General features: G+C 38.2%; 1 protein-coding gene across 1 annotated transcript; it reads right to left on the bottom strand.

Moving 5' to 3' along the window:
- Positions 1 to 1,478: 1,478 nt before the first annotated feature.
- On the bottom strand, positions 1,479 to 8,485 carry aqp1a.1 (aquaporin 1a (Colton blood group), tandem duplicate 1). The gene is made up of 4 exons (XM_077245526.1): positions 8,050 to 8,485; positions 6,447 to 6,611; positions 6,113 to 6,193; positions 1,479 to 4,927 (listed from the first exon to the last, which is right to left on the bottom strand). The coding sequence occupies exons 1-4, from the start codon at positions 8,404 to 8,406 to the stop codon at positions 4,748 to 4,750; spliced, it is 783 nt and encodes a 260-aa protein (XP_077101641.1). The 5' UTR covers positions 8,407 to 8,485; the 3' UTR covers positions 1,479 to 4,747.
- Positions 8,486 to 22,745: the final 14,260 nt, after the last annotated feature.

Here is a 22,745-nt window from a genome sequence, read left to right as displayed (position 1 = left end):
CTCAAGCATGCTCTTCACTAACTCTGTTATCTCCTTGGTAACCTACACAAACGTTTGATCAAATTGTAGTTTGGCAATATTGTTGGTTGTGATGGAAGTGACAACACTGATTGACTGATGTCACCAAATCAAAGAGGTGAGAGGTCAGAAGAGGGAATATCAAAGGAGAAATGTCCCACTTTCAATCTCAGTACGTTCCAGTCAATCACACCACAAGGTGGGGCCATTTCATGTACTGCCAATTATAGTAAAATCATAAATATAAGCAATGTTCATATTGTCCCAAAATTAGTACATGTCATTTGTTATCCAAAATTATAAACCATCTAATTTCAAATATAATGGTATTAAATAACATTATGGTAATAGTTTTCAAATTCCTGTATTTTTATATTCCACACAAGCTGATTCACACAATCCTGCAAAACTCCAGTCCTAGGACACTTTTACTTTTTAATTCTGTATTTGTATTATTAACTTTCAGGAATGATTTACTGTTTTAATTATTTACATTTAATTGATATTCTCCTGACCAACACATAACCCTAAACAAAACGACTGGTAACCCTCTTGAAAATGTTAACCTATTGCAGGAATACACTGTTGTATAAACCAGCTCTCTATGCTCGTTGGTCGCCGCCATAAAGTCAAGTGACGCGTCATGCAGAGGTAAGGTTTATTTTTATTTTTTCCAAGTAGGAGGTTGGGAAAAATTTGAAGTTGTCTAGAATGCAGCACAAGTCCTTAAGTGTAGTGACTATCCTGAGATGTGACGGCAAAGCCAGCAGACAGGGAAAAGCATTTAAAAATATCACATGATCATCAGTATAATGAAATAATCATCATTTTTATGTTGAAACATTTTCATTTAGTCAGAATACACTGCTAGATTTAAACAGTTATCAATGGAGAAAGATTCTTTTGCCAGCAGAGTTTGTAGTTATGGCATCTACTATTAGGGGCTAAAGACCTGTTTACACCAAAAACAACAACTATAAATGAACAAAAATCTATAACATATAATAATAAGATATTATAATATTATAATATAAAAATATAGTTATTATCCACCCCAACAGACAATAACTTTCTCTTTATTATAAGCGTGTGCTGCATTTAAATGCTTTTAACTTAAATGCTTTTATGCTTTTACCATATGGATTCTGCTTGGCGGTCAATATTTGTATTATTATTTACCAGCTGGGAAAGAAAATAGTTCTGAAGATGATTCCAATCATATCGTTCCTCTGTCATTATCATTATAGCTGTGTGGTGTGGATTTCCGTACTCTTGTAGAATTAGACAGATTATTACAGCTTTATTATTGTTATTTTGAGACATCCTCAAATTCATGTCAATTTTTAATTCAACTTTTATAATTTGCAATGAAAACATATGTCTCTAAATTACATTAGAAAAATGCAAATAGAGGCGTTTTTAAAAGTGTCTCAGGCTCATTTGTAACATATGCACTCAACTTTGGAATACAACATTGTTTTTTATTATGCAGAAAATGTATTTATTATTGGGCTACTTATTCGTGACACTTGTGTCACAACACTGGTTTACTACATGACATTTTTGAACAATATGGAAACGAGATGTGACATTCCTTGGTGTGGAACAGGATACGAGACAGGATAAGATGCACAAAGAAGTGAGGTGGGCTTCCAGGGGTTATCCATGGGGTAGCTATAGTCCATTAAAACCCTTTACAGATGCACATGATGGCTTATGCACCTGTATGAAATATTTCCATCTGATTATATTGTTTCTTGACAGTGAGATTTAAAAACAGCACTTTGCTTTCCTCTTCTCAGTAAAGCCAATATGAAAGAAAATCATGTGAATGATCACCACTTGCAAACAATATCACAGACCATAAAAACAAGAAAACAGTCTTAAAAATCAACATCAGCACTGTAATGATGAACAATTACATAATTCGTATAATATTGATATTCTTTTATATAAATGATTCATATTGCTAGATATAAACTGGTGTTTGAGTCCAAAAATAGGAAAATTAAAAAATTATTACTATTATTGTTATTTTTCCTTGGAAAAGCATGTATCACACACTGTTTCACATCCCTCTATGGCTTATGTAACACACATACAACAATGCCCAGGTCACATTTCACTCCGAAATCCAAACAAAAATACAAAAAATTTAAATAAGAAACTATATCTGCAAAAATGTATTAAGATTTTTTTGCATTGCGACATTATGGCATGAAAATTACCAAATATTCATACTTTATTAATCAATCAATCAATAGTTAGGTACAATGTACTTACTGTGTTCATGTTGCACTGCAAAACAGGGTTACACGTTATTTTAAGGTGTCTGTGTTACAGTATAATTACACATTTAAGTACTACTGTAAGTAATAATAATTAACTACATGTACTTACTATAGGGTTTAAGTTAGGATGAGAGGTTGGTTTTACGTAAGTATGCCTAATGTATAGCTATTATTACAGTAACTACATGTAACATGTAACAAGGGCACTGTAAAATAAAGTGTCACCCAAAACAGTTCTGCTGCTATTGAGGTTGGATACAGGTAAAGTTAGGGACAGGTTTGGTGGCATGGGTAGCTTTAAAGCCCAAAGTATACTTTGTTCTTTTTAGACGTACACCTAGCCTCTCAATGTGTACTCCATTTGACGTGTACGTGAATTCGTGTATTTTAACTCTCGTTAAGAGTTATGACCCCTTTACACATCTTTATAATCTTTTAGGCCAGAGTTGAACAAATGCAGGTACTTTCTAACCTCCTCGCATAATTTTTCATCCATTTTCCAGAAGACAGCAATCAAAAAAAAGAGATTGTAAATTTATCATACTGTATATTTAAACAGCCAAACCAAGCTGCTAAGGTTAAAGGCCATTTTATAAAACAAGGTTTGCATTAGCATGCATGATTTCAAAAGTCAGTTTTCTCTAAACAAAAGTTATATTAATTTTTACAGCCAAAAACAATGATCAATTAGCTCTGTAGTAACCAGTTATATCTAAGCTCACAGCTCACATTCATAAACCACACTTATGCAATTTTGCTTATATGTAATCATATTTAAAAGACTATTGTCTAACACCTCAGTGTATTAAACAAAACATTATGTGCTTATGTTGGAGACGTTGGACAAGCTCCAGCATTCCCAGCACTGGAAGATCGATGGATGGATCTGTTATACAAGCTGAGCTAAATATATATTAAATGTCTGATTTTTGCCCAGAGAAACCATATTTAGATTTTTTCAATTGCTCTGTAATGTGAAAAAATGATGAAAGACCTTTAATCTGCATTATAAGTAGAGAAGGTTTAATATATTTAAACCTGCTTTCTCAGACAAGGCTTAAGCCTAGTCTCAGACTAAAATGCATGTTTGAGCTGTTTTAACTGAAAGCAACTTGATACAGTACATTTTAAAATATGTCAGTATCATTGTTTTGTCTCAAGATGCCCATCAGTAATGCTTTTTTTCTAATGCACATTTATAAAAGCTACTAAAATGTCCTAATTGAACTAAGGCCTAATCCTGGCTTAATCTAAGCCCTGTCTGTGAAACCAGGCCTTAATCATTTAGCAGATGCTTTTCGAGGTGACTTAAAAATCACACAATATTCAACAGTAAGGTGTGCAGCTTTCCATACACCACAGATGAGCATTTTTTAAAAGGAATTTAGCACTTTTGAATAAGCAGTAAAGGAAACAAAATTTGTTATCAACTAATTATAGGACATACATTGAGAGATAGGGCCTAAATGTTAAACGTTTAAGATAGCACACCTAAAAAAATATAAAAACTTGTATTTTTAATATTGAAATGTGCTTTTGTGCATTTTTTGTTACCTATTCTCTAATTTTGTTGTTGTATTTCCTGTTCCTTTTCCTGTTTCCCCTTCGTGATTTCCTGATTGTTCTCACTGGTGTCTTGTTAGCCCTTGTCTTTACAGCCCTCTTGTTTCCCTTGAGCTTTGTTTGAGTTTTTTCACTGTCAGTGAGTTTCTATTATCATGGTTCAGGTTCATAGTTCAAGTATAGTCTAAGTTTGGTTCTGTTTATTTTGTATCTCTGTCACTATCTGTAAAATAAACTGCACTTGGGTTCAGTTTTATTTAACAGTCAGAGGATTGTGTGACGGTTGCTCACATTTGAAAACACAGCAGGCTTGTTCAAAAATATTACACCCCAAGAAATACATTATTGATTCAAAAAAATCTTATCGAGATTGATATATTTGATTGATATGTAGTGCAAATGTTAAGTTCAAATTGAAAATCTCAACTAATATTTAAGCTTTTTGTTATTTGACTTTCATTAGTAATTTGAAGAAAAACATCTTATTTTTTAGATTAAACATCCTAAAGTTTAATTACAAAAAACAACATCATATTGTACATATAATACAATACAAAATAAAATAAAAAGTTCTCAAAAAGTGAATTTTGAAAGCTTATATGTGAAATAAAAAATAAAAAATAGTGAAAAACTGTAAAATTTTCCTGAGGTACATACTGTTTCACTAAATAAGAGTAAAAACATTAATACAAAACTCTAGTCAGTCAATACAAAATGCTAACTGTCATAAATGGTTTTACATTTGCAACTCCACACTGTCATATAGTAGGCTACATTTAAAATGAATGCTATTTCCCTGTAGGGAAAAAAGGATATATTTTCAGATATTTTGTGTTCTTGAGGAGTATCATTCACTAAATATGCCAAGTATCGTATCACTTTGATGACATCTCTACAGCAGGGGGGTCGTCAGTACCGTTGACCTCATAGCCTGTGTTTGGGCCGGAGACCAGCACTCTCACGCGCTCAGGGAAGTCGTCCAGTTTCGGGAAGAGCAGAAAGTCATAGACCAGCGCGGCTGCCACACCTCCACACATAGGGCCTACCCAGTACACCTGAAAACAGTGTAGAAATCATTTCAAACATCCTTTAGGAACAGTATAAATATCAATTCATATATCTGCGTTTATGGAAGGACAGCTCATGGTAATATCATATAAACAACATCTGAGGGTGCTTCCAAGTGCTACGCTTTATCTGATTTGTTGTTAATGCAAGGGATTGGTTGCATATCCTTGTTATTCTGGTACCCAGATATGACTCAAATTCTACTAAAATGTAGGTATGCAGGGTAATCAGTAATGCAATGCCTGAATCATAATCATACACTGTTGGTTGGTTGGCCAGAGGAGAACTGAGCGACTGAGCCTAGTTTCTCCCAAGGTTTTTTCCTCCATTCTGTCACTGATGGAGTTTGGCTTCCTCGCCACTGTCGCCTCTGCCTTGCTCAGTTGAGGACACTTAATATTCAACAATATTATTGATCTGACTGCACTGACGCTGCTGTATGAGAACTGAACTGAGCTGGACGATGACATTTTTTTACAGAACTGCTTTATAAATGAAATTAACTAATTTAACAATTGATGATCTTTACAATGGAACTGAATCAACACTAACTTCAGCTGAACAACAGTCAAAATGCATCATTTTCCTGTTATCTCTGTAAAGCTGCTTTGAAACAATCTGTATTGTATAAAGCACTATATAAATAAAGGTAACTTGACTTGGCTTGTAATCAGATTTTCTTAATGGCACATCTCTTCTCAACAAGCCACACATTTTAAGGTATCATTCAAGTCCGTACCAAACATACTTCAGGTAAGTGGTTTGTTCATATCACTAACCCTAGGAAGCACATACACATCTGATAAACATATTAAAATACATTTCTATTCAACATTATATAAATGAAAACATGAAACGTGCAAATGAAAACATGCACTTTAAATAGTCGTCTCTGCCATGTACATGTGCTTTCTGCGACCCTAAGTACACTAAGAAACCTTTAGCAAACAATACACAAACATGTGAGTTAACTAAGTTAACTATAGATTATTCTTGACTAGGCATTCATCTAAAACAATATCATTGTTACTCATTAACTATAAAAGTTCAACATTAGCTGATTCTGTCTTCTGATAAGATCCTGAAAGATTTACAATTAACATCTGCGTTCTCTAGATATGTTCAGATAGCATGTATTAATTTGCAAAGGTGAAACTGATATGTAATTTTACCCAGTGGTTGGTAAAATCTCTCAGAATTACTGCCGGGCCAAAGGATCGAGCTGGATTGATTCCACATCCCGTGAAACTGATCTACACAAAGACAAACAAAAGAGGATGGAGACAATGTTGGTGGGTCATGGGAGATTGAGTGCAAAATTTTTGAATTGGTTGGACTTTTTTATTTTTCCTAAAGCAGAAACTGATTTACATAGCTAAACATTGCTCTATTTGTGTGATGTTGCGTTATATATTCATATGGTAACCTTGGCAATATTTACAACAGTTACAGGAATGCTCATGCAAAGAAAAAGTAGCAGTAGATGTCTGAATGCTGATTACTCACGGCTGTCAAATGTCCCAGGCAAACGCTGAGGCCGATGGCCAGAGGGGCGGAGCCTGACACATCCCGCCTTCTTTTGTCTGTGGTTGCTAAGACACACAACACTAGCTGGAAGGTAGCGAAGAGTTCAATACCAACACCTTGACCTGCAGAGATATCGCTGTTGATCTGTAGTAAAAAATAATAATAATAATAATTAAAAATAATTAGTATTTATGTAATAAAAGTTTATTTGATTGCATGGAAATCACAATTACAGTAGTCAACATTTGAAGTGGATCAAAAAAGTTAATCAAATTTGTCCAAGAAACAAATATTGTTCAAAATTCATGAATAACTTTTTTTCCACTTCAAATGCTGACTACTGTATAAATATATATATATATATATATATATATATATATATATATATATATATATATATATATATATAAACTTAAAGCAGAAGAAACACTCAGAGACTAATTTTATGAGGTATAAGCAAGAGTTAATTAAGTAAGAAATTGTTTTTAGGTCAGAGGACAGCGCTCTGATGTCACTCAGCAATAACTACATGACATTGACAGCCAGCAGCTTTAGCAAAGCAAATAAGTACATTACGCCTTCTTGAAATGTTCATAAATGACACTCACTGGAAAGAACGCTGCCTCTGAGCAGGCATGATAAGTTTATCATCAGATCTTGCCTGCCCACACGCCCATTCATAGTGACGGATTCTAACGTGTGGGTTTCTCTGTTTACCGACTGTTATTAAGTACATTTCTAACATTTTAATATATACTGTAATTTAAAGTAGTAAATGAAAAAAAACTGGAATTTTTTTTTTTTTGTTATTTGAACCTTAAAATGACATCTGTTGGATTAATCCATAATGATTTATTTACAAGGAAGGAACACATTTAGAATTTTGGGTAACACTTTATTTTACAGTGTCCTTGTTACACGTTACATGTACTTGCCATAATAACAGTAAATTATGCATAATTACATGCAACTAACCCTAAACCAAACTCTAATCCTACCCTACCATATGGTAAGTACATGTAGTTGCTTATTATTACTTAGTACTTATATATATATATATATATATATATATATATATATAATATATATATATATATATATATATATATATATATATATATTACACACTAACAATGTCACCTTAACATAAAGTGTTACCCAAATTTAGATTTTATATTATCTTTAACAGAGCAGCAAAATTTGGTTACCCTATATTTTAAGGTGTAATTGTTACAGTGCAATTATATATTTAAGTACTGAGTAATATTTTAAAAAATACAGAATACAAAGTACATAATTATTATTACTTTAGGGTTAGGGTTTGGTTTAGGGTTAGTTGCATGTAATTATGCATAATTTACTGTTATTACTGTGGTAAGTACATGTAACGTGTAACAAGGACACTGTAAAATAAAGTGTTAGCCAAAATTCAAAATTTGTCCTTCTTTCCTTATAACTATTTATTAATTCATGAAATTAAAACAAATTTAATCAATTTCTAGACTTGGTTTAATCCAGTAAAGACTGAGAGGCTCAGAAGAACAGGTGACTTCGCAGAGATAAGAAGGGTCCGCTCACTCACCGTGTTCAGCCCCAGGGTGTCTCCTTTTGTGACGCCATACACGATGCCACTCGCCAACGCTGCACCGAACATCTGGGCCAATATATACATCACAGCCTTCAGCAAGCTGATCTGACAGCTGGCCAGCAAGCCCAGCGTCACAGCTGGATTCAGGTGAGCTCCACTGATGTGACCCAGGCTTTGGGCAAGAGTGGCAATGGCCAACCCGAATGCAAGTGCCACCTTGACCTCCTGATCTGGTTTGTCATTGTTGGTGTTTCCAACTGCAGCTGTAATGCTCAGGAAGATGAAGAGGGTCATGCCGACCAGCTCAGCCAAAACAGCCCTCCAGAACGCCTTGCTCTTCAGCTCCTTCATGACTGGCAGCTCTGGGCACTCTCAGCTGTGTGAGGGAGAGGATTTCTGTGGGCACTAAGTACGTTTCTCTGCCAAAAGAGAGTATTTATAGGGCAGGTCCTGCTAATGAAACAGGAGGCGGGTTTAAGCTTCAGGAGCAGAAAGAGTGAGTGAGAGAGAGAAGAGAAAGAGCAGGCGAAATTAATGAGACATCTTTAGTTTTTTCCCTGCTTCTTAACTCTCGTTTCACTGACACTTTAAGTATCTCAGAGAAGTGCATGATCTGAGCTGATTTAAACATCAGTTTCCAGTTGATTTGGGTGCTATGACCAGCTAAACTATATTAGTAATTTAATCAAAGCTATATTTGGAAACTATGTATTACAGATTACAGCTCTGCACACTGAATTTTCAAGACCATGAGAAACATGAATTCATTCAGGTGTGACCACACTTTTGGCTGGGCAGTTTTTCCAAGTCAAAGAAATACTGTATGTAATTATCAGTAGTGAGATAGGTGTGTTGGGTTTTCATGTTTTATGGGAACTTTCCATAGATATGATGTGTTATACTGTACAAACTTTATATTCGGTTCCCATACCACTAAACCTACCCATCACAGATTACTTTCTGCCTTGTAAAAAAAAAAAAAAATACAAATACATATATATATATATATATATATATATATATATATATATATATATATATATATGTCCTTCTCAAAAAATGTGCATATTGTGTTAAAGTTCATTATTTTCCATTATGTAATGATAAAAATTATACTTTCATATATTTTAGATTCATTGCACACCAACTGAAGTATTTCAAGTCTTTTATTGTTTTAATACTGATGATTTTGGCATACAGCTCATGAAAACCCAAAATTCCTATCTCAAAAAATTAGCATATCATGAAAAGGGTCTCTAAACGAGCTATTAACCCAATCATCTGAATCAAATAATTAACTCTAAACACCTGCAAAAGATTCCTGAGGCTTTTAAAAACTCCCAGCCTGTTTCATTACTCAAAACCGCAATCATGGGTAAGACTGCCGACCTGACTGCTGTCCAGAAGGCCATCATTGACACCCTCAAGCAAGAGGGTAAGACACAGAAAGACATTTCTGAACAAATAGGCTGTTCCCAGAGTGCTGTATCAAGGCACCTCAGTGGGAAGTCTGTGGGAAAGAAAAAGTGTGGCAAAAAACGCTGCACAACGAGAAGAGGTGACCGGACCCTGAGGAAGATTGTGGAGAAGGACCGATTCCAGACCTTGGGGGACCTGCGGAAGCAGTGGACTGAGTCTGGAGTAGAAACATCCAGAGCCACCGTGCACAGGCGTGTGCAGGAAATGGGCTACAGGTGCCGCATTCCCCAGGTCAAGCCACTTTTGAACCAGAAACAGCGGCAGAAGCGCCTGACCTGGGCTACAGAGAAGCAGCACTGGACTGTTGCTCAGTGGTCCAAAGTACTTTTTTCGAAAGAAAGCAAATTTTGCATGTCATTCGGAAATCAAGGTGCCAGAGTCTGGAGGAAGACTGGGGAGAAGGAAATGCCAAAATGCCTGAAGTCCAGTGTCAAGTACCCACAGTCAGTGATGGTCTGGGATGCCATGTCAGCTGCTGGTGTTGGTCGACTGTGTTTTATCAAGGGCAGGGTCAATGCAGCTAGCTATCAGGAGATTGTGGAGCACTTCATGCTTCCATCTGCTGAAAAGCTTTATGGAGATGAAGATTTCATTTTTCAGCACGACCTGGCACCTGCTCACAGTGCCAAAACCACTGGTAAATGGTTTACTGACCATGGTATTACTGTGCTCAATTGGCCTGCCAACTCTCCTGACCTGAACCCCATAGAGAATCTGTGGGATATTGTGAAGAGAAAGTTGAGAGACGCAAGACCCAACACTCTGGATGAGCTTAAGGTCGCTATCGAAGCATCCTGGGCGTCCATAAGACCTCAGCAGTGCCACAGGCTGATTGCCTCCATGCCACGCCGCATTGAAGTAATTTTGCAAAAGGATTCCCGACCAAGTATTGAGTGCATAACTGAACATATTTATTGGAAGGTTGACTTTTTTTGTATTAAAAACACTTCTTTTATTGGTCGGATGAAATGTGCTAATTTTTTGAGATAGGAATTTGGGGTTTTCATGAGCCGTATGCCACAATCATCAGTATTAAAACAATAAAAGACCTGAAATATTTCAGTTGGTGTGCAATGAATCTAAAATATATGAAAGTTTAATTTTTATCATTACATTATGGAAAATAATTAACTTTATCACAATCTACTAATTTTTTGAGAAGGACCTGTATATATATATATATGTATTTGTATAATTTTTTTAATATATATACAGTACTGTGCAAAAGTCTTAGGCACGCTAGTATTTTTGCCCCAAAGAAATGTTTTTAAGCAAGTTATTTATATATTTTGCTGTAGAGTGTCAGTAGGAAATATCCAATCTCACGGCAATTCGTACGCATTTTACGAGGTTAGTAATTCATATGATTTGTACGAATGACCTACCTCTGACCCCGCCCCTAAACCTACCCAACACTGGGGTTTAGACAAAGCGTACGAATTTGTGGCTCCTGTGATCTGTGCTTGATTGCTCCTGTCTGCCTTGCTGCTGCTGGGTTGGTTTGCGTCTGTAAGCCTCGTATATCTCTCTGTTTTAAATCATTATTTACTAGCATTTCCTGTTGTTTACACTGCTAAATATTACTTTACATTGCTAGCTTCAATCTAAATCGTTGCTTGCACAACACACTAGTAATTCGCTAGCCTGTTAGCGTGCCATCAGTGCGCTCATTTATTTATTTATTTTGCTCTTTTGAGATCACTAAAATTAACGTTAAAGAGGTGTGTGAACTCGCAAGTACGATGTCAGGCACTGTAATTTGCTCTGGCCCCCTTCCTGTTCGAAGGAGTGATGAGATAGTTAGTAGACTGTCCTCACTCAATCGCTGGCTGTCTAAGTGGTGTCCGCAAAATAATATAGAATTCATAGACAATTGGAAAAGTTTTTGGGGCAGACCTGTAATAATTTATAGTAATATTTTCAGAATTACAAAGAAGTCTAGTTTCAAATATAATTCGTTTGAAGTATTGGTGCTAAATGTAACAATATCTAGTGTAAATGATAAGTCACATTTGAGATTTGTGCTGGCTAATGTATACAGGCCACCAGGGCACCATACAGACTTTATCAAAGAATTTGCTGACTTTCTATCAGAGTTCATACTGGCTGCAGATAAAGTCCTAATTGTTGGTCATTTTAATATACATTTAAATAAAGAAAAAGATGCATTGGGATTGGCATTTAAAGACATTATAAACTCTATTGGAGTTAGACAACACGTGTCAGGACCTACTCATTGTCGTAATCATACTCTCATACTCTCGTAATCATAATATTATCACATGGAATCAATGTTGATGCCGTTGAAATTCTGCAGCAGAGCGATGACATCTCAGATCATTATCTATTCTTGTGTAAACTTCATTTAGCCAAGGCTGCAAAGCCGACTCCATGTTACAAATACGTTAGCCCTATTACTTCTGCCAATAAAGATTGCTTTTAAATAATCTTCCTGATCAGTTTTATCATCTCAGCATCCCAGATAGCTTAGAAGAACTCGATATTCCGACAGAAACTTGTAACTCTCTCTTTTCCAGCACTTTAGACACAGTTGCTCCTTTGCGCTTAAAGAAGATTAAAGAAAATGTTCCAATGCCATGGTACAATGAGCACACTCAGGTCCTTAAGAGAGCAGCCAGAAAAATGGAGGAAACTGGAAAGAAAAACAACTAGAGGTATTTCGCATTTCATGGAAAGAGAGTATGATTGCATACAAAGAGGCCTTAAAAACAGCTAAATCTGCTTATTTTTGAACCCTATTAGAAGAAAATAAACAAAACCTTAGGTATTTATTTGAAACCGTGGCTAAACTAACGAAAAATAAAGCTTCAAGCCCAGCTGTTTCCAAGCAGCACAGCAGTAATGACATCATGAACTTCTTTACTTACAAGATAGATAATATCAGGGAGAAAATTATAACTATGCAACCATCTACTACAGTATCGCATCAGACAGTGCAGTGTAGTCTCACTGATGAAAAATTAGATTCATTCATTGCTATAGGAGAGGAAGAATTTTATAAACTCGTTAAATCATCTAAATCGACATACTTAAATGTATGTTAGACCCTATACCGACTAAACTATTGAAAGAGATACTTTAAGAGGTCATAGATCCTCTTCTTAATATCATTAATTCATCTTTGTCATTAGGATACATACCAAAATTTTTTAAGCTGGCTATAATTAAACCGCTTGTTAAAAAAACGCAACTTCATCCTACAGAATTAGTCAATTACAGGCCGATCTCAAACCTACCTGTTCTGTCAAAGTCAATAGAAAAGGCAGTATCTTCACAACTATGTTCCTTTTTAGAAAGAAATGGTATCTGTGATCATTTTCAATCAGGATTTAGACCGAATCATAGTACTGAGACTGCTCTCATTAGAGTCACAAATGATTTGCTCTTATCATCCGATCGTGGTTGTATCTCTCTATTAGTGTTACTCGATCTTAGTGCTGCATTTGACACAACAGTGCACAACATTCTTTTAAATGGACTCGAAAATTATGTTGGCATTAGTGGAATTGCACTAGCATGGTTTAAATCATACTTATCTGACCGTTATCAGTTTGTAGCAGTAAATGAAGAGATGTCTTATCGATCAAAAGTTCAGTATGGAGTACCACAAGGCTCAGTACTAGGACTGTTGCTGTTCACTCTGTACATGCTACCCTTAGGAGATATCATTATGAAGCATGGCATTAGTTTTCACTTTTATGCTGATGATACTGAGCTCTATATTTCTCCACGCCCTGACGAAACTTACCCATCCACAAAATTAACAGAATGCATAGCTGATATAAAAAACTGGATGACTAGTAAGCTGGCTATAATTAAACCGCTTGTTAAAAAAACGCAACTTCATCCTACAGAATTAGTCAATTACAGGCCAATCTCAAACCTACCTGTTCTGTCAAAGTCAATAGAAAAGGCAGTATCTTCACAACTATGGTCCTTTTTAGAAAGAAATGGTATCTGTGATCATTTTCAATCAGGATTTAGACCGAATCATAGTACTGAGACTGCTCTCATTAGAGTCACAAATGATTTGCTCTTATCATCCGATCGTGGTTGTATCTCTCTATTAGTGTTACTTGATCTTAGTGCTGCATTTGACACAACAGTGCACAACATTCTTTTAAATGGACTCGAAAATTATGTTGGCATTAGTGGAATTGCACTAGCATGGTTTAAATCATACTTATCTGACCGTTATCAGTTTGTAGCAGTAAATGAAGAGATGTCTTATCGATCAAAAGTTCAGTATAGAGTACCACAAGGCTCAGTACTAGGACCGTTGCTGTTCACTCTGTACATGCTACCCTTACGAGATATCATTATGAAGCATGGCATTAGTTTTCACTTTTATGCTGATGATACTGAGCTCTATATTTCTCCACGCCCTGACGAAACTTACCCATCCACAAAATTAACAGAATGCATAGCTGATATAAAAAACTGGATGACTAGTAATTTCCTAATTTCCTACAAGTCTTCATCGTCGGTTAGGAACCTGGGTGTGCTCTTTGATACCAATCTTTCATTTGAAAGTCACTTGTCTAGTATCTGTAAAACAGCATTATTTCATCTTAAATATATATCTAAATTACGTTATATGCTCTCAATGAGAAAATGCAGAACAATTGGTTCATGCTTTCATGACATCAAGGCTAGATTATTGTAATGCTCTACTGGGTGGTTGCCCTGCACGTTTAATACATAAACTACAGTTGGTCCAAAATGCAGCCGCTAGAGTTCTTTCCAGAACCAGGAAGTATGACCATATTAGCCCGGTTCTGTCAACACTGCATTGGCTCCCTATTAAACATTGTATGAATTTTAAAATATTGCTGATTACTTACAAAGCACTAAATGGTTTAGCTCCCCTGTACTTGAGCGAGTTCTTAATGCATTATAGTCCTTCATTTTCTCGGTCCGTCAATTGCGATCTCAAAATGCTGGCCAGTTGATAATACCTAGAATATCTAAATCGACTGCTGGCGGTAGATCCTTTCCCTATTTAGCACCAAAACTTTGGAACAATCTTCCTAACATTGTCCGGGAAGCAGACACAGTCTGTCAGTATAAATCTAGACTAAAAACACATCTCTTTGGCTTAGCATACACATAACACATTATAGACTTCTATAATTCAATGTTAGACTGCATAGTTTAAATCAGCCGGAACCGGGAACACTTCCCATAAACCCTGATGTACTTTGTACATCATAAGAAGGATGGCGTCTATGCTAATATTAGTCTCTCTGTCTATCCCGAGGTTTACCGCAAACCGCCCGATCCAGGCCATATCCAGATCTGATGAAGGACCATTGCATTGACTTGACGACAACGCATCCCTGAACTGCCAGCCTCATCAACACTGTGAAGGCCTCATGGACACCTCAACAAACTCGTCTCCATTCCGGCGTGATGATTCCGACCCCTAACCAGATGAACTGGATAAATATTGTGAAAGTTCTGATCCAATCTGACCTCTTACCTATAATGCTGCCTAAAACATAATCATACACTGTTCGTTCATTGGCCAAAGGAGGACTGGCCCCCTGACTGAGCCTGGGTTCTCCCAAGGTTTTTTTTTTTGGTTTCTTGCCACTGTCGCCTTTTTTGCCTTTCTTCGCCTTTGCCGCCATTGGCATTTGGCTTGCTTAGTCAGAGACATTTCATTTTATATTTAACAATACTATTACAACATTATTTTCCTGTTATCTCTGTAAAGCTGCTTTGAAACAATCTGTATTGTAAAAAGCGCTATATAAATAAAGGTGACTTGACGAGTGAGACCTGTTGGAAAAAAACACTCTAAAAAGTATACTTGCAGCCAGACTAATTATCAGTATACTTCAAGTGTGTTTAGTAAACTTAAGTGTGCTATTTTGAAACAACTTTTGTACTAAGTATATTTTAGTTGTAATTAAATTGTAGTAAAGCATAATTTTAAGTGTATTTAGTGTACTTTATTTGTACTAAATTGGACCAACTTCAAGTATACTTAGTATACTTTAAGTATATGCCTATGTAGGGACTAATTACATGCTTGATTAGTGATATTAAAGTACTTTATTTGTGTTACAAGTACATACAAAATTAAATTACGAGTGTCTTCCAAACATACAAGCAATACCATAAGTGTATTTATATATTTTTTTTATTTTTATTTAAAAAAATTATATATTTTTGGCGTTTTTGCCTTTTATCAGGATAGGACAGTAGCTAGACAAGTAGTGAGGGAGGAGAGATAGGGTCAGGAAAGGTGCAGGTGCCGGGATTCAAACTCTGCTCTCTCGAAGCACGTCGGCGCACATGCCCACGAGGTTATCGTGGTGTGATATATTTGAGTAAAAAGTAGAGGCTCATTAATACCTTTGGCTTATTCCAAATACTACAAATTGTTCAATAACATAATAATGTACATTATTAGAGAAATAAAACTTAGCTATACTTTGTAAAAAATACTATAGAGTATTTTGAAAGTATACTTTCAATGTATTGTTACAATGATCATTTCAAGCACACAGTTAAAATATACCTAACATATATTTTTAATAAAGTGCAAATAAATAAACTTTTAAAAACTAAACTGAATTTTCACTTCAAGTATATTTTTCTAAAATATACTAAAATACAATTATTTTAAAGTGTGTTCAAAGTTGTATTGTGAAAATAGGTAAAAGCATGATGCTAAAATACTTTTAATATATTTAAAGATAGTATATTTAATTTTTGTTAGTATATTTGCAATGTACTATTGAAAAAGGGAATATATTTCAAATACAATAAAGTATACTTTTTTCACTATGGGGGTCGTGCGAATTCATACAAATTAGCCACCTCATACACACACACACACACACACACACACACACACACACACACACACACACACACACACACACACACACACACACACACACACACACGCACTGCTGAGTACCTACAAAATAATTTGAATCTTTTGTCGGCCTGTTTAAGCTTCACGTATCTGAAAGGGTGACACTGAATGCATCATGTAAGTTATCAGTGGGCGTGTAAATAGTCAAACTGGGTATTTGAAAATATCCGTGACGAGCATTTTAAAGCATTTCAAAACTGAAAATAGGTCAAGAATTGTATTTCTGATAAGGCATTAACAAGGGGTATTTATTCGAATTCACAAGAAAAGATAAACCTGAAATTGGTTCATTTCAACAAGACAAACAGTAGTGAAAAGGACACACACACACACACACACACACACACACGCGCGCGCGCAGGCAAACACACACGTGCGCGCGCAGGCACACACACACACACACACACACACACACACACACACACACACACACACACACACACACACACACACACACACACATTTCTGATTCAAGACCCTTTTCTCTGAACTAACTGAGCTGTATTTTGCGATTACAGTGAGATTGTTTTTGGGCAAAACACAAAGTAAACTAATGACACACAAATTTAAAAATTCGAACTCATTCTCCCCAATATTGTATTACAGCTAACTGCACTCAACACATGGTTCTTATTGCCAAAATAAAGTCTTTAGAGGACATCTGTGATTTGAAGATTTATCATGGATCCTGCAAATGAACTTGTGGTCGCATAGATAAGGCACACACATGCACACATGTGTGTTTACATTTTTTTAGGGTATCCTGCTATCCAATTGTTCCTTCCTAAGTCATTACGCTTACAATCTGTAAATTAAGATGCACCTATAGTTCTTGATTAAATAGATTTTTTTCTTGCCCTTGAAAATCATCCTTAACAGTATTTTAAATGTATTAAAAAGAAATTAGCTATATTGTATCAAAGCCAGGTGGTAATTTGTCTCATAGCTATGTGCAGCTGAAGTGTAATTTTCACAGAAACATTTAACACCCTTAAATAAATGTTTTTTTTTGTTTGTTTTTTTACAAAAAATGCCATGTTCTGGTTCTCTTTGGAAACATAGCTGGAAAAGATCAAGATTTGCAGAAGATAAACATGTAATCCAAGCGAATGACGGCGTTCTGGTTTAGGATTAGATATTGCAGACAGAGAACTACTGATCTAGGGCCTGTGCCAATAAAGATATGCACCAATCATAAATCACACATTATCTTTACCTTTTGTCATAATTATTTTCATATAACCCTTTTCACTACTGTTTGTCTTGTTGAAGTGAACCAATTTCTGGTTTATCTTTTCTTGTGAATTTGAATAAATACCCCTTGTTAACGTCTTATCAGAAATACAATTCTTGACCTATTTTCAGTTTTTAAAAATGTTATAAAATGCTTGTCACGGATATTTTCAAATACCCAGTTTGAGTATTTACACAGTCACTGATAACTTACATGATGCATTCAGTGTCACCCTTTCAGATACGTGAAGCTTAAACAGGCCGACAAAAGATTCAAATTATTTTGTAGGTACTCAACAGTGTGTGTGTGTGTGTGTGTGTGTGTGTGTGTGTGTGTGTGTGTGTGTGTGTGTGTGTGTGTGTGTGTGTGTGTGTGTGTGTGTGTGTGTGTGTGTGTGTGTGTGTGTGTGTGTGTGTGTGTGTGTGTGTGTGTGCTTGTGTGTGTGTAACCTGCGTATGAATATTCAGTGCATATTAGTGTATATCCATACACTATTATTTATTAGTTTTATTTCCTTAAAAACATGGAATATATGTATACATTTGGTGGAATGTTGGGAGTATAAACAATTAATGATTAATAAGCATTAGCTCAAAAAATCTTAGTAAAAACTAATTTCACTCCCTGTAAATGTATAGGGTAGGGAATGACTCTTTTAATGGACTGTACAGGGCAGAAGTCAAAAGACTCTTAATAAATCTCCTGTCCAGCCATCAGACACACTTGAGGCTCTTGGCTGTGTTCCATTAATGCAGACACTTTGTCTGTCAGATCACTATAAACACGCAATTCTTATTTTTTATGACGTGAGGGGCACAGCAGCGAACACTCAGAACAGTGCATGTTTTCCAAAAATTTCACGATAGTAAGTTTTGAGAAAAATTCTGTGATGCTTAATTTTTTAAACATTACATTTAAAGTTTGCATTCTTCATTAATAGGCTAAACAACATTATATATGCAATATCAAAATGTCAAATAGTGATCTCATTAATTGCATTTTTGTATTATGTTGAATAGTAGAGATTTTCCTCTTATGAACAATCAAAGACAAATTCTTTGGATGCCCATTCCTGTTCCTGGAGATCTTCCTTCCTGTAGAGTTCATTTCCAACCCTGCTTCAATACACATTTTTTGTATTGACCAATTCTTCCTAAAGATCTTATTTAGCTGGTTTGGGTGTATTTTATAAGGTTTGGAGTTTACCTTTGCAGGATTTTTAGCAAAAGGATTAGGCACCCCTGCTTTAGAAAGTATATATAGAAAACTTAGGTTGTATCCAGAATTGTATAGGCTACTGCCCTACTATATAGTAGAGGAAAAACAGTACGTGTCCAAAGAAATATCCTATAGGGCTTAAAGGAGAAATTCAGTAGTAAAAACACCTGTGTTCACAGATGCACATGTTGAAAAACCTGTGATGCCTGAAACAAAATTGAGTACACGTGTGATCCCCAATGTATGGTTATAAAATACATGGTTATAAAATGTGAACTGTGAACCTGTGAACACCAATTTTTTCAAATTTTGGACCAATGGGCTGTGCTTATCTGCATGTCTGTATCACAATGCCACATTGAAAAGAATACAATGGAAAAATCTGATTGTTGAGGCTTTACAAAGATATGAAAAGGATACAGGATGATATGTGAATGTGATAAACTAAAAATCTGTCATAACACAGTTAGATGCAGAAGCAATCAGGAGGTATAAATGAGCCATAGTACCACTAATTTGAGCAGAAGTGGCCTCCTAAACTGATGCCACAGACAGTGGGACAGTGAGTTTCTGTGACAGCTCAGACAGTGCAAAGGACATAACCTCTATGGACAGTGTCCAAAAAATTGTTTGCGCCCTGACACAAAACTGCAAGATTAAGAACATGAAAAAAAAGCCTGATGAAAATTGGGAACACATTCTTTGGTCGGGTGGGCGTGTGGTGAGTGGGAACGCAAAAGATTTTGGGGAGATTACATTCATAGATGGCACCATCAATGCCTGTGGTGGATATACCAAAATTTTGGCTGACACGATGACTCCAGAAACTTGGCAGAATAGAATATTCAGGGCTGGGTTTCTGCATAGGCATTCTACTTGGGGCGCACAATAATGCAAAAACTCTGTAAAACTATTACTATATAAATGAACAAAATTTTAAATATCAAGCAGAAACACCGTGGGCCCTAACATTGTCAGGATACAGGCACGGAGACAGAGATAAGTGAATCCAAACACAGTTTTATTTAATGTGACACAAGTGCAAAGGTGAGTATTCAAAGTTCAGGTGCAGATTCGGTGAAGATCACTACGTGCGGGGCAGATTACAGGTGAGCAGGTCCTCTTCAGGTAAGCTGATGTCAAGCAGTCACAGTTCATTAATACTTGTCTTTTCTCTTTCAGATGCAGTCACGAGCAAGTAAAACTCAGCGTGAACGGGAAACATGGATTCTGACAGGATTTCTGGAGACAGCGGAACAAGGATACAGAGGTTAGTATTTCACAGGTGAGTATACGTTACTTGGTGGGCACTGGATGCATTAGAGACTTCGGGAGACGATGGATAATGGTCTGTTCCTGTTGGAGGCTTGACAATGAACTGAGGCTGTGGTGAGTATTTTATAGAGCTTGCTGATGAGGCTGCTGATTGTGAGCAGGTGCAGGTGATAATACTCAGGGGAGAGTAATTGCAGGTGCGCCAAAGAGGATTCTGGGGAATGTAGTGCAGGGATAGACGGTGAACCGTGACAGAACCCGCCCCCCCTCCCCGAAGGCGTGTCCTCGCTCCGTATAACATCCAAAGGGGTGGGAGGGTGGGCGGCCTGGAGGCTGACGAGGGCGTTGTTGCACAGGACGGGAAGCTTCCAAGGCGGAACAGGCAGCGGTTGTGGCCACAGCGGAGCAGGCTGTCGGACCCTCGGGCGTCCAGGGCGGAGCTGTCGGACCCTCGGGCATCCAGGGTGGAGCTGACCCTTTGGGTGGTCATGGTGGAGCTGACCCTTCGGGTGGCCATGGTGGAGCTGACCCCTCGGGTGGCCATGGGGGTGAAGACCCCTTGGGTGGCCATGGTGGAGCTGACCCTTCGGGTGGTCATGGGGGTGAAGACCCCTCGGGCGGTCATGGCGGAGACGACCCTTCGGGCGGCCATGGCGGAGATGACCCTTCGGGCGGCCATGGCGGAGATGACCCTTAGGGCGGCCACGGCGGAGACAACCCTTCGGGCGGCCAAGGCGGTGACACTGGGAACCTCGTCTGAGAGACCTCCGCGGCCCCCCTAGCAGGTATACTGCGCCCCCCCAAAATCTTAATGGGAAATTTGACAGGTACAAAGAATGGTTCTTGGTGCTCAGGAACAAACACCGGCTCAGGAACGGGAACAGTCTCTGGATCAGCAGACGTGGGCAGGACCAGCTGGACGGGCTCTGGCGCAGGATCAGTGGCCTCTGGCGCAGGATCAGTGGGCTCTGGCGCAGGATCAACGGGCTCTGGCTCTAAGACTGGCTCTGCAGGCATGACGTGAAGATCTGCGGCGAAGGAAGCTCTGGGCTGGACGGGACCAGCGGCGAAGGAAGCTCTGGGCTGGACGGGACCAGCGGCGAAGGAAGCTCTGGGCTGGACGGGACCAGCGGCGAAGGAAGCTCTGGGCTGGACGGGACCAGCGGCGAAGGAAGCTCTGGGCTGGACGGGACCAGCGGCGAAGGAAGCTCTGGGCTGGACGGGACCAGCGGCGAAGGAAGCTCTGGGCTGGACGGGACCAGCGGCGAAGGAAGCTCTGGGCTGGACGGAACCAGTGGCGAAAGCTCTGTGCAGAAGGTGAAAGTAAGACCTGGGACTGAGGACCGGGGAAGGAAAGCTGATTTTAGTGCTGATCGCACGGATTTGAGCACTGGATCCGCCATTTTTGCCCCCAGGTCCCTACTGTTAGAAACCAGCTTCCGGGCTCGGGGCCACACGGGAGTCTCAGGCTGAACAGCGGGAAGCGAGGAACCCCTGGGACTGGCTCTGGCGGGCCGGCGACTGAATTCCGGATGATGACGGGCGGCGGGGTGAATAGAGAGTGAGCTGGGTTGATGGTTGCCGTGACGTGACGTGCAGGCTTGGGAAGACTGACCACAGCGTGCGGTCAATGAATTTGATGAGAGGTAGGTTGATATCATCCCACAGCAGTATCTGGGCGAGTGGATCGTCTAACCCGCTCCAGAACTGCTGCTGAAGGAAGTCCTCATCCCAGCTCCCATCCTGGTAAAGGTGAAGGTAAACTTTAGCAAATTCCTCCAGAGTACTACCGTTCAGGTCGAAAATAGTGGATTCCGTGGGGTGTGCGGAAGCGCGGCCTTCGGGCAGTGCATGATTCATAGCGGTGCAAGGTCAAGCCTTCTGTCAGGATACAGGCACGGAGACAGAGGTAAGTGAATCCAAACACAGTTTTATTTAATGTGACACAAGTGAATATTCAAAGTTCAGTGCGGGGCAGATTACAGGTGAGCATGTCTTCTTCAGGTTAGCTGATGTCAAGCAGTCACAGTTCATTAATACTTGTCTTTTCTCTTTCAGATGCAGTCACGAGCAAGTAAAACTCAGCGTGAACACAGGAAGCTCCGGTGAATACCGGATCTCAGGAAACATGGATTCAGACAGGATTTCTGGAGACAGCGGAACAAGGATACAGAGGTTAGTATTTCACAGGTGAGTATACGTTACTTGGTGGGCACTGGATGCATCAGAGACTTCGGGAGACGATGGATAATGGTCTGTTCCTGTTGGAGGCTTGACAATGAACTGAGGCTGTGGTGAGTATTTTATAGAGCTTGCTGATGAGGCTGCTGATTGTGACCAGGTGCAGGTGATAATACTCAGGGGAGAGTAATTCAGGTGCGCCAAAGAGGATTCTGGGGAATGTAGTGCAGGGATAGACGGTGAACAGTGACAATCATAAGTGTTTATATAAATGTTTTTGCTAGTTTCAGCCCGACGCAGTTATCATTTCCACGTCCTGCGCCATGTTGTTTAAATAGCAAATGCATTTGCGCCCATGAAACTAGGTGTTTTCAAGCGCATTGTTGGCGC

The sequence above is a fragment of the Siphateles boraxobius genome, unplaced genomic scaffold (assembly GCF_051911475.1).
Source record: "Siphateles boraxobius isolate OS27281-9 unplaced genomic scaffold, OSU_SipBor_1 1, whole genome shotgun sequence".
NCBI lineage: Eukaryota > Metazoa > Chordata > Actinopteri > Cypriniformes > Leuciscidae > Siphateles > Siphateles boraxobius.
Note: the sequence above shows the minus strand (reverse complement) of the source record. Positions and strands in the feature narration are given on the sequence as shown.

Coding starts and splice junctions, on each gene's coding strand:
- aqp1a.1 (XM_077245526.1), bottom strand. CDS start 8,406: ATGAAGGAGCTGAAGAGCAAGGCGTTCTGGAGGGCTGTTTTGGCTGAG. Junction 6,612..8,049: donor ACACCCTGGGGCTGAACACG/GTGAGTGAGCGG, acceptor TTTTTACTACAG/ATCAACAGCGATATCTCTGC. Junction 6,194..6,446: donor GCCTGGGACATTTGACAGCC/GTGAGTAATCAG, acceptor GTCTTTGTGTAG/ATCAGTTTCACGGGATGTGG.